This window comes from Schistocerca cancellata, chromosome 1 (assembly GCF_023864275.1).
Source record: "Schistocerca cancellata isolate TAMUIC-IGC-003103 chromosome 1, iqSchCanc2.1, whole genome shotgun sequence".
Classification (NCBI taxonomy): domain Eukaryota; kingdom Metazoa; phylum Arthropoda; class Insecta; order Orthoptera; family Acrididae; genus Schistocerca; species Schistocerca cancellata.
In genome coordinates this window covers 532484892-532503375 of record NC_064626.1, presented here as the reverse complement: position 1 = coordinate 532503375, position 18484 = coordinate 532484892, and the positions used below count along the sequence as shown (strand labels likewise).

The window sequence follows — 18484 nt, the reverse complement described above, 5'->3', positions numbered from 1 at the left end:
AGCAGGTTGCCTTTATTTCTACATTTCATAATGACGCAGTTGTTATGGCAACCAAAAGGGGCAACGAGATAAAGAAAGTCTCAGTGCATAAAAGAGTACAATAGTTTTATGGGTGGTGTAGATTTGAAGGATCAGAAACTACAACCTTTTCTTATGGAAAGGAAGAAAGGTGTGAAGTGGTATATAAAAATGTTTAAAAAAAAAAAGAGGAGGAGATTAGAGTTTAACGTCCCGTCGACAACGAGGTCATTAGAGACGGAGCACAAGCTCGGGTGAGTGAAGGATCGGGAAGGAAATCGGCCGTGCCCTTTCAAAGGAACCATCCCGGCATTTGCCTGAAGCGATTTAGGGAAATCACGGAAAACCTAAATCAGGATGGCCGGAGACGGGATTGAACCGTCGTCCTCCCGAATGCGAGTCCAGTGTGCTAACCACTGCGCAACCCCCCCCCCCCCCCCCCTCCCTCGGTAAAAAATGTTTAGAAGGCTGATGAATGTTGCAGTGCACAAATGCTTTTGTGTTTACAATGCTAGCGAAAAAAACAACAGAAGAAACACGTCTAAATTTCAGGCTTCTGCTAATAGCACAATTGCTGGAAATTCAGGGAAAGAATGTAACTTCACCTCGATGAGGGTGACCTTCAAAAACTCCTGTGCCTGAACGGTTCGCAGCAAGACATTTTATTGAGAAGATCCCACACACTGAGAAGAAGAGTAAGCCTACAAAGAGTTGTGCAGTCTGCTGCAAGAAGACAGGGAAACATAAGGAAACATCGTTCTGGTGCAAGAACTGTGGTGTAGGACTTTGTTTCGAAGATTGTTTCAAAATATACCACACTCAAAATTCATTTTAAGTGACAATGTATGTTTTAATCATAATAAATATGTATTAATACCAATTCCTGAAATTTTGGTAACATTTGAACAAGTAATTCCCATCCTAGAGCAATTTCACTGAAACGCTGCATTCTGGGGCCAGGCAGCCATACAAACTACCGCCAGTAGGCTAGGCATGCGCCCGGGAACTACCGGCTTGGAGGGTTAATAAAACAACTTGCTGGATCCAGAATACTGTTCTCCTCCAGAGGCTCTACAGCATATAATATACCCACAGGCAGAGCGGACTCCACATTCAACTACAGTGACTTCCTAGTGCCACCTGGCACACAATCATACGAATCAAGCCGTACTGCAATTTTACGTGGTTTAACTGGTTTGCACAACATGCTACATACCTCTCGCAACAGTTCTACACTGGCAACAGCTTCTGTGATGGCAGAAGTTGTTGCCAGCACACCGGTCGGCATAGATGTAGCACGAAGATAGATAGATAGGTGCAGGATCAAGTGCACCTATCAAGAGAGAGGCCAGAGACACACTGACAAGCAACTTGCTGCCAACACCCTCTCAGTAGCACGTATCTAGGCTGCCGCTGCCGCTGACCGGAATGCCTCACTGACTCACTCAGGTTATAACAGTACATAGCGACCAGATTGGTGTCTATTGGGGGGCTTGTATCTCACCAGCAGCGGGAATAAAGTTTGTAATAACAAGATTACCGATACTGTCTGCAAGAGGACTATTATGGATGAGCTTGTACCACAGAACATGGTCTCTATCCCAGTTAAGTATATTTTCTTGTAAATAAACCATTATATTAATCTACATGTAACATACAGAGTGGTGGGTTGTGTTGCCTTTGACCCATTAAGTCTACACTGGCAACCAACACCTGCGCCCCTGAGTCCAACAAAATCCTGCACTCTCTACCTCTTTCAACACCTATCGCTGCACAGTACACCTCTGTACACATATTCATTGCACCTAATTTTGACAGGAACATCTTTAGGTCATTTACCTATTGCTTACCACCTCTTAGTCCACCCCTGTGTCCTTAGCAAAATTCTGCTGCTGGTACATCCAATTTCCTTTATTTTCCTGTGGCTTCCGACACTGTCTCTGGAAATGCGCCTTGTGTCCACACCTGCAATACTTAATGTTTTCAGAAAACACCCTTTATCTGTCCTGTAACCCTGCCAAAATGTTTGTTTCTTTGCATTCCTTTAATAACCTAACAGCAGAATACAGATCCCTTGGTGAACCAGTATGTACCTTTCTTGACAGGTCTGACGGCAATCCCATCGGAAAAACATCGAGTGCCCTCTGCTTAGCATTTTGCAACAAAATTGCATTTGCTGCTTCACTCTATCCTAACTCATACTTGTGTTCACCACATTTCCTTAGCCTGTCTGCGAAATCTTCCATACTTTACTCATGCCTACTGATAACAGTGCTCAACTGCTCATGAAAATACCTCATACCATTCTGTTTTCCTTTCTTTTCTTTGCAGAAGCCTTTTCTCCTACTGTCCAAAACCTGTTGAATTCTTTAATGTCTCCATAAACCTTACTTATGTTTTTCCCTTCTCCTAATAGTCGCAATTTTGGTGTTTGCAATAACTGACAATCAGTCCAACCATGCATCTCTGCCAATGTATTAATGACATCTTAAGAATGACAGAAAATTCCCAGATGATTTCCCAGAAAAGGAGCAATCAATCCTGTGGCAGCAGATCCACCTCCTGCTGCGGTACATGAGGCAATGCCAACCTTTCATCCCCAGCTGTCAACTGTTCATGTACCTGTGTATTTTCTGCTGTCAGTTGCACTACCTTTTCTAACAATATCCGTATACTTCTGGCTCCAACAAACCTCGTTTCTCTGACTTTGCTATTGCAACACTAATTCTCCATTACACGCTACAATACAAAAATAAATTACAACTCCAAAAGAACTTCACTAATTAATCCGTATGCCATATACTGGGAAACCTGCAAAATTACCATATGAAAGACATTTATGGGGGTTAGATGGACTGACTACATGCACGGCACAGTAGGTCCAAGCACATGACACTGTGTCCACCTTACACACACCGAATACTGCTCTCAGTGACTACCCTAACATTCAGATAAGCCAGTTGGCTATTGCTACCTAAACAAGGTAACCTTCTAGTCACAAAGAGAGTCATGTCTCGCTTCCATGTCTATTACTCCCTTCAAAACATAACCAAATGGTTCATCTCTCAGTGTAGGTCATGGTCCAGATGCCATGCTGTTCCAATTTTTCAGGTCAGCTAAATAGTTTGGTAGGGGAGGAACACATACAAGGTCTTTAATGAAACCCAAAGACAGAAATCCAGCACCCTTCATGGCCAATCCACCAACCCAGGAAATGATTATCGAGAAAACCTCGAACTTCCATGAGGAAATGAGATAGTGCACCGTCTTTCTGATAGTAAACCATCCCATCCAGTCATTTTCACCAATCTGTGGAATTAAAAAGTTTTCAAGCATATCCAGATTCATAATAACGACGACAGTTTTCCCCATGAAGAAGGAAGTGCTGTTCACTTTCAAATTGCTAGGAGCTAGGAGCATGTCACGAACATGTTCCAGTGTTGCATGTGTATTTTTGCTGATCCATATTCTGCAGTTGTGGGTGTTCACCATGCCACTGACATGAAATATCGACACTCTGCTGAAGATTATTGTGTTCAAGAATGTCTCATTGTCTTCTATCCAATGCAACATTTCTGCACAGTATTCCCCAAAAGAAACCTTATCTGCATCACTAATGTGCTGTGCCATTGTGAATCTGTATGGTTTGATGCATAAATGTCTATGCAGTTATCGACAACAGTCTTTTGTGGAATGCCAGTCTCACAAATCGCACATAACGTTGATGTTTGTGGTCTGCAAGCAAAGCTCTCCCTGACCTGTTCAACATAATCACCAATATGCAAGCAACCTGGTGATTTATCATGTCAGAGTGAACAACCCATCTCAACAAAGTTCTTGTGCCAAGAATTAATTATAGGCCTGCTTGGAGGTTCTTTATCGTATTCTGTGTGAAATTTACCCCAAACAGTTGTTGCAAAGTTCATTTCCTGAAACCAAAACACTCAGCGAGCAAGCTCTGCAGCAATGAAAGTGGTCATTTTAACTGTGCACTATTTTAGCACTCCTGGTGGCGAAATGGGGTACAGAGGCACTAAATGACTCAAACTTAAGGTCTGTTTGCTAAAAAATGACACATCTACAGATTCTGGAAATTAGCTCAATAAATTTCTGTAACATTCCAATGATGTTCAGTCCTTTTTGACTCAACCTTTATAGTGCCCAGTGCAGGATGGGGCAACTATGAGCCAGGATGGTACAAAGTGGATAGCGGAGGCAATGTGGGAGCCTATGAGGCTCCACAGAAAGACAGCGGCAAATGTAACAAGTTCTTTATTGCCGTATATGCGCTGCTTGATACACCAGATCAGTGCCCACCTGACAGGTGAATTCTGCTAGGCTGGCTGACTGCATGCTCAATGATGCTGACACAGTAGCTCAACTGAGCACTGGTGGCATCATTATGTAAGCCATCCATGCAGCCCCTGCACCACCATCATATACTCGATGATGACTTATTTGTTATGACCCTGAGGGATGCCCAGCTGTGCATCACGGCAGTGGTTGCCCATCACGCTAAGATACCGATTTGGTGATGGTGGACGATGTCTAATGAGCACGGGGTGCAACTCGCTGCTTCCTAAAGAAGAATCAGCTACGCTGCTGGAGATGACCTGGTGAAGTCTGCTGCAACGTGGAGCTAAGTATGGGGAGGGACTTAGTGCATAGAGCTGTTGGTGTACCATACCCTTGAATCAGTGACATCTACTGGCAAGCAAATCCATGTGCCTCATCCGGTACAGCCCTATCATCCAGTTAGAGCTGAAAGACTAAGAATAATTCCATTACAAAAATTTCTAGTACTTATCGTTGGTAGTGGCACACTTGTGCATATGCACCACTATCAGTCACATATCCTAAAGCACCACTGCCATTATACAGGTGGAAATGTGCCCTGCCCCTTGCTGCATTAGTCTTTGCAGTGCTGCTGAGTTCGTTGTTTCAATAAGCTAGCTTGCGTCATAACATTTCATCAGCCTCATAGAGTTATTACTGTGACAACATCCCATGCTCACCAGCTGTCAGCGCAGCTGCAATACACCACTCAGACTCACATTAATATGCCCATAAATGGTCACTACAGTACAATACTGTGATCCACAGATGGAGATAGTTTTAATACGAAATAGTTATGTTCCCATACACATTACAATTCATTTTTTGTACCATGCAAAGAATGGTACAAAAGTGTACGACAGTCACTGTCCAATTTTTCCTCTTTATTATGAATGAATGTCTTTTGTCATACAACAGTCCATACTTCACTCTTTTCCTTCAAAGTTCTACAGAAATAACACTCATTGGGTTGCAATTATTTTCTATCTTTGTGAAAATTTAATAGTTCTAATGGAAAGTGTAAAAAATGATTTGCAATTTTCTTCCACTATCACAAATTGATGTTATACAAATAGAGAAGTAACTGATCACTGTAATTTATTCGCCCTTATGTACAGGTGTGATAAAAAACTAAACTAAACTGCACCTGAATAGGCCATGAAGGCCCCACAGTACCAACCAGTCGCCGTGTCACCCTCAGCCCACAGGCATCACTGGGTGTGGATATGGAGGGCATGTGGTCAGCAAACCGCTCTCCCGGCCATATGCCAGTTTACGAGACCTGAGCCTCTACTTCTTAATCAAGTAACTGCTCAGTTTGCCTCACAAGAGCTGAGTGCACCCCACTTGCCAACAGTGTTCGGCAGACTGGATGGTCACCCATCCAAGTGCTAGCCCAGCCCAACAGTGCTTAAGTTTGGTGATCCGACAGGAACTAGTGTTACCACTGTGGCAATGCCATTGACACAAGGGTAAATAAAATACATAAATTTCAAGAACCACACAATTACTTCTCAATAAATTGTTCTAACTTCTCATTGCTCCAATGTAAATTAAATACATCTCCAAGTAATCTGCAAATGACCAACTGGAATTGAAACTGAAGCAGAACGTAGTTTATTGAACAATGAAGAAATTGTACAGGATGTGACAGTACTCGATCTCTTCAAAATTTCAAGTTATCAGGAACTATTAAGATCCAAAGTAAAAGTAGATATAAACCTAGAAACAAATAAACATGAGACAGGAAATAAGGAATACAGATTATGAAAATTTATTTAATATTCAGGGCACATACCAGCTCAAACTAAGCAACAAGTTCAGTATCTTCTAAAACAGATACTACACAGGCAAAGATAAAAAGGACAACTATTTAATAAAATTAATAAGGCAAACAGCATAATATACTGTAGGTCATTAAGGAAATACAAGAGTTCAAGCAAAAAACAAGAGGAGGAAGGGAAAATGTGCTGAACTAATCAAAATTACTCAAATATATCTTTGGCAGTACATGAGGAGGTTGAAGAAAATTTTATTAAAAACACTAAGTAAACGAACAAGACAAAATATGATCATGTTTCTTCAGTTGTGCTGACATAATGTACAGCTATCAGCAAAAAGAGATGAAATTCTACACCTACATCTACATCCATACTCCGCAAGCCACCTGACGGTTTGTGGTGGAGGGTACCTTGAGTACCTCTATCGGTTCTCTCTTCCATTCCAGTCTCTTATTGTTCGTGAAAAGAAAGATTGTCGGTATGCTTCTGAGTGGGCTCTAATCTCTCTGATTTTATCTTCATAGTCTCTTCGCAAGATATACGTAGGAGGGAGCAATACACTGCTTGACTCCTCGGTGAAGGTATGTTCTCGAAACTTCAACAAAAGGCCATACCGAGCTACTGAGTGTCTCTCTTGCAGAGTCTTCCACTGGAGTTTATCTATCGTCTCCGTAACGCTTTTGCGATTACTAAATGATCCTGTAACGAAGCGCACTGCTCTCTGTTGGATCTTCTCTATCTCTTCTATCTCCCCTATAGGGTACGGATCCCACACCGGTGAGCAGTATTCAAGCAGTGGGCGAACAAGTGTACTGTAACCTACTTCCTTTGTTTTCGGACTGCATTTCCTTAGGATTCTTCCAATGAATCTCAGTCTGGCATCTGCTTTACCGATGATTAATTTTATATGGTCATTCCATTTTAAATCGCTCCTAATGATTACTGAGTCTTTTGCTCTCTATTGAGTATATGCTGCATTGATTGCATTAGATTTACATTTTTATTTCATTTCGTCATTTTAGCCACATATGGGCTACAATCATATGATTACCTTCACTTCTCGAGTTCTTCTCTCTTCCAATATTCTTACATTTTGTAAATATATCTTGTTCACTCTTCTTCTGAGAAAACTCTGTTGCGGTCTCATCAGATTAGGGAAGGACGGGGAAAGAAGTCAGCTAGGTCTATCACTTCCAGTGGTTTTTGCTCTAAACCCCCTCTCTGTTTCCTGCACCTTCTTTCCTGATTGCACACTTCCCTAGATCCTGATGTACTTCTTTAACCAATGAGATATGTGCATTTCTGTTCTATTGCTAAATCAATTCCTTATTAGCAAGATTTTCTGTTATTTTTAGCCTTCTTTAATCATTGTTGTTGAGATCTTACAAACTTTTCACATAACTCTTTGTTTGATCTTAAATGATAATTATGTAAACTCATCTGCTGTTCCTTTTAGAGACCCAGGATTTTCTTTACAAGTTTACTTTCCTTTTATTTATTTCTGAGAGTCCTTTTCTGGCAATTGTCACTGCAGAATATAAATATTCAGCTTTAGCTAAGTTACTGTAGCATGTCAACTTATCACAATAACATAGGGATCTGGATTAGCAAGTGTCCTGGCAGAGTATGAGTACTGTCTCCATCTATCTGGTGATTTCTTCAACTGCTGCCTCTCACTGGCACTTGGGTTGAAAATCTCGCCTAGTTACTTGAACTTCTGTGTTCACCTGGTGTCATCCTACAAGTCTTCACTGTTCATGTTGGATCTTTTGCATCTATGTTCATTTACTCTTTATTTTCAAAAGAAATGTGTAATCCTGTCCTCTAAATTTTAGATCATCCGTGAAAGCAAGGTATTCAAATTTAAGGCCAGAATTTGGGTAACTTAATCCAATTCCATTAAGAGTATTATGTCAGTTCATTTCATTCAACTATTCTTGGATAGCTTTCTCCAGGAATTATGTTTGGTTATTAAAACTGTTTTCACTTCTCAAAGATAACGAATGGAGTGTACACTTATCAGAAAGTAAAAGAATTCATTCTCAGCAACAATCTTGAGGCTGTTGAAAAGACAGAACTCCTTGCTATATCCTTTCTTTGAGAGGTGTCGGTGTCACAGCACCATAAGACAGACTCCTCAGAGTTTGGAAAGGGCAGGAGCCAGTGTCACAAAGAAGCGAAGAAGATGGTATTGCTGCTGTCAAACAATGTCCTCAGGAGCAAGGGTAACAAATATCAGCTCCCTAGCTGATGCCTTCTCTGAAATCAGCCTGCTGGCTGTCAATTTTATGAAAATCATGTAGAGCCAGCAGGAATCACACAAAACCCATGTAGATATCACAAGTAACTCATTCACACTGAATCAAAGGAACCACACAACACCCCATTAGATATCACACTTCATTCACACACACATTAAATCCAATGTGTAGCAGGTCTTTGGCCAATGAAGATGCCCAGAGCTCTCTCCAGTTTAACATCATCTTTGTGAGCTTCATGCAGTTGATCCCAGGATGCAGAGAAAAGACTGAAGCATGCTTGAAAGGCTTAGTTCGTACTGCTCCACTACTGCCCCAATGGCCACTGGCACCCACAAATGCCTGTCATCTCACCTGCAGAAAATACAAGCTACCCACCATGTGGCCCTATTGCACACATTCAATCCACCCTTGTCAACAGAACACACAATCACACAGCCTATAGTCCAGCTGTCTGACTACCCATGCATCAGCTGCTTGCTCAACCCTGCTCATCACTGCCAGCACAGGCCCAGCTGCCAACAAACAGGCATTTGAGCAGAAAGGGCCTGGCGTAATTAGTAGTGCACTGCCATGAAAAACAGGGATCAAGATTCAAATCTCAGTGCAGAACACAGTTTTTACTTGTCATATATAGTAGTATCCCACTTTTACATTCTCAAATTAATGTTTTCCCACCATTTATGACAGTTTTTATCACTTCCATAAATTTCCTACATTCACAATGTTAATTCACATCCAATTTTGTGTTATTTATAATTTTCCCATCATTTAGCTTTATGGAACAATGTTCAGGGGAAATAACTGATCTAACTGACATAAAATGACACTGGCATGGTGTTGGCCTTCAAGTAGTGTTTACACAAGTTACACAGTTAAGTTGCTTGACACCAGGGCACACTAGTCAACAGATTTCAATCAGTAAATGTCAGAACATTTCATACTTTATCCCCTGTTATTGCCAAGCTCTACTCGGCATGGTGGCTGATGGAAGTAACTACTTTTGCTCAAACAATGACCAATCACAACAGTTTTCAAACTATCTCTACTGTGCATGCACAACTTCATGAGCACTGTGATTGTCATAACACCTCCAATGCTTATTTGGGGTGTTTTGTTGGTTGGAGATTCCTGTAGTTTAGTTAAGACTTTCACACTCTATGCATTGTTCAAATGTTACTGATTTAAGTAAGGATACATTGTGTCAGTTACATATTTTTACATGCTTAGAAAAATGTATTTGAAGAATTTATTCTCATTGTGAAATGCAAATTTTAACATAAATATTTTTTGTGATATTTCACGTACAGTCAATGTGAGTGGTGATTAGTGTGAGTGTGGTTTTCTGCATAAGGGAGGAGGCACACTACCTTATAGCCTCAAAAAGATGACTACAGTGCAAGAGACGCAGAGCGAGACATATGCAAACATCACACGAAATACTTATGTGACTGTGCTTGACAATGAGAAAACATTCTCGGAAATCATCATGCTAAGGACGAAAAATGTTTAGCAGGTGTAGTGTTTCTTTATTTAAATAATAAATACACAAGTGCAGGTTTTCCAAATACATTGATTATGATGAATGAAATTAAGTCACATATTTCTACTTCCCACACCAGTTCAAATTGAGTCAGCAACTAAACATAGTTCAAAATAGAGACAATCTTGACTGGTTAATAAACAAGTCCCTGATGAGTATTCTGATGCCTATTATATACATATTATCATACTTAAACTATGATAATGCAAGAGGGGATCCTATACATAACTTTTACTGCTTAAAAAGTTATTTCCCACATTTTCCATCATAAGTCCTATGGGGAAAAGAGAGCATGGTTTCATTTAGGAAAGGTGAAAAGTGGAACGACAGCAGAAAACATAATTAACTTTTTGAAGAAAATCCTACCAGGTCATAGCAACTTTCACGTAGAAAAATTGGAATCTAAGGGTGTAAATAGTAGTTTTAAGATTGGTGTAGACTTTCATCTAATGCCCAAAAATGTTGTAATTAAGCGTTTTTTGTTCCAGAGACCAACCATTATGCCAATACAATAGATTATGAAGTTAAAAACAAGGATCAAGGATCACTGTACAAGAATGTTGCTAGTACTGAAAACAATACGCCTATAATCATTGCAAGTGTAAATGTGCATAAGAACCAATATGGATCTCCTATCATTTTTTAATAGAAGAAATTAAACCATATGTTTTATTTATTTGTGAACACCGGCTAGCTGAAGCAGAAGGTGATTTCTATAAATCTGTTGAATAATTAGACATGGCCAGTGCTTGGTTTCAGAGAAATGCAACCGGCGGTGGGGTCTCTGTGTATGCCAACAGAGATCATAGCATCAAGGAAATTGATTTAAGCAGTTTTTTTGTGGATTTTGATCTTGAATTAGCTGCATTGATATAAACAAATATTGATTTAGTTGTTGTTGCTGTGTACCATTCACCAGATGGTAACTTTATTGGACATATGGAGAACTGTTTGTGTTATCTAACACGCCTAAAGTCAAAAATCGCACTGTGTGGAGATTCAACATACATGTAGGTGATGGAGATGCCAGAGAGAGGGTCTTTATGAGATTAATTACCAGTTATGGGTTGTTTATTGCAAATAAGGTCCCAACAAGGGGTGGTGCATGCCTGGATACCATAATCACCAACTCAACATCTGGGATTATAAATTCAGTGCTGTTGAACCTATGACAGCTGATCACTGTGCGCTAGTAATGGAAACGAGTATGAGGAGCAAATTGCAGATAAGCACATGGCATTCAAACTACACATTCAAAAGAAGATTTGTTAAAGAAGAGAGACTAAATGATTTCAAAGCAGCTCTGTCTTGTGTAAACTGGCAGCAGAAAATTGCAGAGTTATTAGGCAGTGATTCTTTCTTATGTCTGTTCCAAACCTTAAAAGCAATATATGATGACATGTTTCCGGTAAGACCAGTGAAGAATCCTGTGGACAAATCACAAGGCAGGCAGAAAGTTATCAATGTGAAACAATGGTCCACACCCGAGCTCAATAAATTGAAGAGTATTGTAACAATGTGCAAGGACCGAATGAAATCAGCTTTAGACATTCCAGCTAAAGAATTACATACCACAACTACCTAAAAGCCAAAAAAGCTTATAGGAAGGCAGTAGAGGATGCAAAAAAAAAAAAAAAAAAAGAAACAATATATTGATACATACATTAAAGAGGCCCAAAACCCTTGTAAAGCTTCCTGGAATCTTTTAAATGAGAACAGAAAGAACCTCCTGCTTAAATTCATGTAGCCCTGATGACTTCGATGAATATTTTGTCAGAATAGTGGAAAATACAGTGAGTGAAATTACACACTCTGACGTAGATCCGACTGCAAACATAAGAAATGCAGACAGTTGCAGTATTAAAAGCTGGAAGGAAGTACACCCTGAAAACACGATAAAAATTGTGAACTCCTACAAACACTCAGAAAGTGCAGACATCTATGGCATGTCCTGCACACTATTGCAGAATTAGCTCAGCCACTAGCCATAGTAATAAACAAATGTCTATCTTCTGGTGTCTTCTCAGACTTCCTTAAACTGGCGTGCACAGTACCAATATATAAGAAGGGGGATCCATGCGAGGAGTCCAGCTTCAGACCAATCTCAGTGGTGCCAGTACTAGCCAAAGTTACTGAGTCTGTGATGCACTGCCAGATACTGAATTACTTTGAGGAAAACAACTTATTCCAAAACACACAGCATGGATTCTGCAAAGGGAGATCAACAGTGACAGCCACACTGGACTTATTAAAAACAATTCGACAGAGTTTTGAAGAGAGAGAGAGTGTGGCACTGACACTCTGTGACCTCAGCAAAGCCTTTGATTGCATCTCACACACAACACTAATAGCCAAGTTAAGATGCTATGGTGTTGGAGGTGTTGTTCTATCAACACTCCAATCTTATTTGGAAAACCGAAAGCAGGTGGTATCAGTGCACGGAGCAACTTCTCTTGAACAAAAACTGGAACATGGAGTGTCCCAAGGATCAGTCTTAGGACCTCTCCTATTCCTCATATATGTCAATGATATGAGCTGTAATAGACAAATGTTGCAGTTTGCAGATGAAACTACCATTATTGCCAAAGAACATACAGCCGCAGAAGCTCTTGGTGCATCAAATTCAATGTTTGAAGAAATAAAAGAATGGTTCATCATAAATAAAATGACGATCAATGAAGGAAAAACCCGACATTTGATATGCAGTCTAACCAACATTGAAGAGCAAGAAAACATGGAGACTGTCAGACTACTGGGCTTCAAGAGTGACAGCAAACCCTCCATGAATGATCACACTGCATATGTATGCTCCAAACTTTCTCGTGTGATATACCTCCTGAGGAAGCTGAAGAGGGTGATAACTGACCAGTTTCTCACAATAGTCTACCATGCAGTCTTCCACAGCCACATTAGCTATGGATTGTTGTTGTGGGGACACTCCTCAGGCTGCAAAGATGTGTTGCTATTAAAAAAAAAAAAAAAAAAAAAAAAAAAAAAAAAAAAAAAAAAAAAAAAAAAAAAAAAACCATCAGGTTCATATCCTCTAGCAAAAGACTGGACCACTGTAAGCCCATTTTCACCAGGCTAGGCATAATGACTGTTTTTAGCCAGTATGTGTTTTTCTGCCTCATTTATATAAAATAAAATCAAAGGAATTTTAGCATAAGACAAGAAATACATAATCATGACACTCGCTGTGTAAGAAGAACATCGAAGAGCCAAGGTGTCGCCTATCAAGCACACAAGACAGGTTTCCAGCAGTCGCCCTAAAAATGTACAATCAACTGCCTCCAGAAGTGAAATCCCAGCCACCTGAATTATTCCGGAAAAAAATTGCTCAGGACTTGAAACAACATCCACTATATTCCTTGGAAGAGTTTATCAACAGTGGGTCTAGTGAATGGACAAAATAATAAATACTGTTATGTTTTATTTATAATTTTGCCTAAATTCAATCTTCTTTTTATGTTCTCAGTTAACTGCACATTTAATTTTATGTTTTACTTAAAGTACATATTTTGCCAAAATGAAACTTTATGCGTGTGATCTACATGGTTTTGTAAACATTTTGCTTTATGGTATTTTCATTTGCTGCTATGAAGTTCTAATTTCCTGTTTAGTTATATTTATTTTCTCTATGTTCTATGTGTTTTTGTGCACTGCATAAATATTTTCTTTTATCTGTAATATAAATTTTGTATATGGTGTTGTATAAATGTTAGTTGATAAACATTGTATTTGTGACGCAGTCTGTCCAGCCATGGCTGGTAAACAACGAAGATATGGTAATAAAGTAATAAATAAAGTAAAAAATGTAAATGTTACATTTCACTGTATAACGAACATATTAAAGAGAAAACTGCATAATCAGTTTATGAGTTTTATGTATTGAGGGCAGTAGAAGACAACAACTCTTTGGACAACAAACCAGATTATCAAAAGAGTACAAATGGGCCTGGAAGTTTTTGGTAAATAAATAGGGTTGTCAAAACTAAATTACTAATCTGTCAAAAAAACATTTACACCACAGAGCCTTACAAGTTCTGACTTAATGGCAGCAAGAATAGAGTCTTAAAGCAAATAACATGCAGGTTCTCAGCACTGTTTAGCAATCAATGGAGAGTTGGATGATGAGAATAACTAAGAGAGATGAGAAAAAAAATGGATAAGGAAGCAGGGTAAACAATAAATGCATGTTGCTATTACAAAAACAAAGCCATCAGGATCATATCCTCTATCAAAAGACTGGACCACTGTAAAACCATTTTCACCAGGCTAGGCATAATGACTGTTTTTAGCCAGTATGTGTTTTTCTGCCTCATTTATATAAAATAAAATCAAAGGAATTTTAGCATAAGACAAGATGTAATTATGACTATAATGAAACTGAAACAAATCGATGAGGTGCATTATGCAAAGCCCCTGGACTGTCAATGAGCCAAGGAAGTAATCTGCTGGATTTCAAATGACAGAAATAGACCGAGGCACAATCTAATGAAAGGGAGGTAGATTACTTTACAAAATGTCCAGGAGCACTAGGGATGCATTTGACTGAAGACTGTAATGTATGGAGAAGTCAGGAAGGGGCCTTTATTCAGTAGTTAATGACTAAATATTCTTTGTTCACACACGTTCAGGGTTCAGACAGTTAAATAATTCTGCCACAAAAAATGATTACGTATTGTTGATGAGTACTAACTTGCAAGCTGAGATTGATGCCATAGGTGAAGAAACACTGCAATATATATACGTGAGAGGCTTATTGAACTTGTCATCCGGTCTGTACCACACCTCTGTCCAGTCATCTGCTCGTATGCGTACTGGAGCACCTGGAACTGGGTCGTTATGTTCCACAATCTCAAAGTCTGTTGGCAGAAACATGTTGGGTTCTGGTAGGTCAAAACTTGTGTGTGGTTCCTGGTTCTTCCAGTTTTCTATCCACTCAGTTGGAATATCTTAAACAGAATTAGTAAGCAATCAGTTAATCATTCATTCATCATAGTACAAAATATCAATAGTTAAGTTTAAATTCTGCTGCTGGACATAAATACAACAAAGAAATTAAGTTTCGACAGAACGTTTTCTTAAAAATGATTTGACATTTAAAAATGGCCATTGATAAAGTTTGAATAAATTTTAATACCAAGCTCATACAAAATTACTCAGTAGCAAAAACCAAATGGATATGCTTAAATTAAAAAAAGAAAAAAAGGACAAAATGTTGGAAATTTCTAAAGGACCAAAAAGAAAATTAATTTAAAATCAATCATAAGTTTTAACATCCTTTGAATAAGAATACAATTCTGTGGCCAGTGTACAAACCTCGTGACCCACATCAAAAAACTGAGTTAATGCAACTGAGTGACTGCTAACGCCATCTGTCATCATTTGCTAAATAATGGAGTTATATCAGTTTTCAGTCTCACCCCCAGAGGCCACTAGTGGTTGTGTGTATTTGTAGCTAAGCCTTCTCTTGTGCAAGAAACCACTGGTAATGCACAAGAACCAAGAACATCCACCTTCTTCACATACATATTCAGAACAGAATTTAATTTACATTTCAGCAAACTCAGTTCAGACACTTGTAAACTGTGTGACTTGCTATAAATGTCTCTGCGAAGAAACCGAGAAAAGGACCATCCTCAGAGTAAAGAAAGGCTGCATCTTCAAAAAGCTGAAAGAGCCCAAATGCAAATGAAAAATGATTTTGAGGAAGCTGCTGAAAGTGAAACACTTCTCACAACAACTTTTGATACACAGCAAAGCCTACAACTCTACACATTCTCACAAGTATCACATTTTATGCCAGGAAACTGTAGACACAAAATCTTTTGAGTCCACAACTCTAAAGAAGAATCCCACGGGCATATGTGATCCGAGCATATTGCCGGATGGGGATCACAGGAAGTACTGTCACATTTACATACATACCTCAAACAATGAGAAGGACCAAAAGAAGCCAAACACTTACGGTAATCACTTTGTCAGATTCACATGGAAGCCTAAACAAAAATGTGAATTTGGTATCCTTTTGGTACTTTGTTGTTCATGTATGGATATTACTTCATACAATGGAAAATACCTGGGCATACATTCTTATCTTGTAACTGTGACTTTTGTGTTGCAGAAAAAAAGAAAACAAAAATACCTGCTGTATATGCACCAGAAGGTTGGCAAAAATTAGTAGAAACATGAAAAAAGAAACAGCCTTTTCATTAAAACAGATTGCCCAGGTTTAGTTAATGTCAGTTGAAAATATGAAGAACTATCTAATATTTAGGAAGAAAGACACTGATAACAACATTATGAGAATACAAAAGTCTCCAAGCATCACGATTATCCACCACTTATCAGGAAAATGCAGCACTGTATATTTAGGAAAATACTGAATTGCATATTCACACAATCCAGAAATGGCATAATGCAAAGAAAGGTAATATACTTAGAACATGTCTAACCATTCTCCACCAATACCACCTACTAATCAGTGTAGCTTAATTGAAGGAACTGTGGAATCTGTGTCAATTGATATCTGAACAACATCAAAAATTAGTCTGGGTGGAGGAGCAAAGTACCATCAACAAACACAAGAGCAGCAGCAGCAGCAAAATATTACCAGTTTTCATTTTATTAAATATTTCAGAAGTAAAATTCTTTGGGTTAATAGGTTCATACACTAGACCACAGAATTGTGATAGCTGGTTCCTCTATGATTAAACAAAAATGGCTGTGGCTACGTGCTGCAGAAATAATAAGCCCATATAGCTCTAGTAATATGATAACATCAATCAGCATAAAACTCTTGTATATCACAACTTTCCCATACGGAATTGTAGAGACACTAAAATTTTCTACAATGATACACTCACCGTCACAACGATATCGTGCTTTAAACCACGGTTCTTCTTTATCAAAATTAATTGAGCTATCTGTTGTCAGTATTAGTACATTAACTGTATCTGGGCTCATCAGCCTTATACAGTCTTCTATTGCCTAAAATTAAAACACAGAAAAATGTGGATTAACTTTTCAGATTTTTCCTTTGAGAATTTATAATCCAGGTTTTCACGGTCAAGTAAATACGCTTCCTGGAAACCAAACATCCTTGTTCTGATTTTGAAAAGTTAATTAAATTTTGAAATGCAACAATAAGAAATTACATTAATCATCTTTGTAAACTGTAGTTTTTGAGTATCTAATTTAACAACTAAAGTTTGCTGTGCGTATAGCTATTTATATGTTAAAATATCAATAATAAGAGAAATGACTGTTAATTAGGAAAGGTACAACAATTTCAATAAATGAAAATGAGAAAAGCCAACAACATGCCAGTTGCTTAAGCTGTTGCATGTGCAACAGCCAAGATATGATACTAGCTTTCAAGCTATCACTCTGTTTTTATTATTTATTTACTTTCCTGTCAGAGTTGCACATAATCTTTAATAGTGACAAGTTTTGAAACAGTGCATTCATTCTCAAACCACTGGCTGCACATCTAACATTTGACTGTAACTTAATTCCATTTGAAAGTCTACTTCATATCAGGTCACAATAAATTCATTATATGCTAGGTCAACATGACAAATTCATTATGTTGGTGTGATGTATGAAGAAATCTTCCTAACTATCCTATACATCTCATCTGGTTAACAGAATCAGTGACAGTATCTTTAGAATATTACAGCTAAGACAGCCAGTTTCATTGCACCAGAACCTCAATACCTTCTCTCTAATCACTTCACTTCAGGTCAATTAGCTGCCTTCCTGGACACTGTTCGCCGTCTGTTTAATAAATTCATATACAGCGTGGAGAAAATTTGTGTGATCAAATTTTAACCCTGGATAGCTGATGCCAGTAGGAACCAAAATTACTAATGTTGTGTAGGTCGACGACACACAATTTTTAAAGTACAGAAACTTGGCCCTACATGCTCCAATTGGCCGCAGGATTGCCCTGTTGCCGGATGCTCTGGACAACGCATGACCGAGAATGCCTTGCCTGCCGGAGGCTGCGATGTATACAAGGTGACCCACAGGCTCGGTGGTAGTGCACCAGCCTTCCACTCTGGGTGCAATCCTGCTGGCGTCCCGACACATCCATTGTAGTTTCGTGATAAGAAGTACCAGGAACAAACCCGTCAACAGCTGATAGTTTGCACACAGAAAGTCTTTTACAAATAGTGTTGGCCCTGAAAAGGGCTTTTTCTGTAGCTAGGACATTGTGTATTTAAAGCATGTGCTCGAAATGGCAATCCTCTGATGCGACACAAGCTCTGAAACGTTGAACGGTGTTTTGCTGAACGCTTTCAAAGATTCTTGGCATTGCCCTGATGTGACTGGTGGCATGCTGAATGTGATCCATTAATTCCCCTTTATTTCTACGTGGTTTACATCCTGGCGGGTGAATTAGAACCTGGAAGGCAAAAGTCTGATGGCATGAGGTCTGGCGATCGCTGGGCCATGACCTATGAGCACCTCTGCCAATAACACAGCTGTTGAAGAGTTCATTCAAATATCTGTGCACAGCACGACTGTTATGTGAGGGTGCC

The 18484-nt window shown here is 39.0% G+C and overlaps 1 protein-coding gene across 2 annotated transcripts in view; it reads right to left on the bottom strand.

The window, feature by feature from the left end:
• LOC126179391 (nardilysin-like) overlaps positions 1-18484 on the bottom strand; it is a 343267-nt gene that overhangs the window by 192150 nt on the left and 132633 nt on the right. For both annotated transcript variants that reach the window (XM_049924604.1, XM_049924605.1), the window contains exons 11-12: positions 16805-16928; positions 14635-14890 (exon numbers count right to left, since the gene is read on the bottom strand). In XM_049924604.1, the coding sequence (XP_049780561.1) occupies positions 14635-14890; positions 16805-16928 (380 nt within the window). The remainder of the gene's footprint in view (positions 1-14634; positions 14891-16804; positions 16929-18484) is intronic.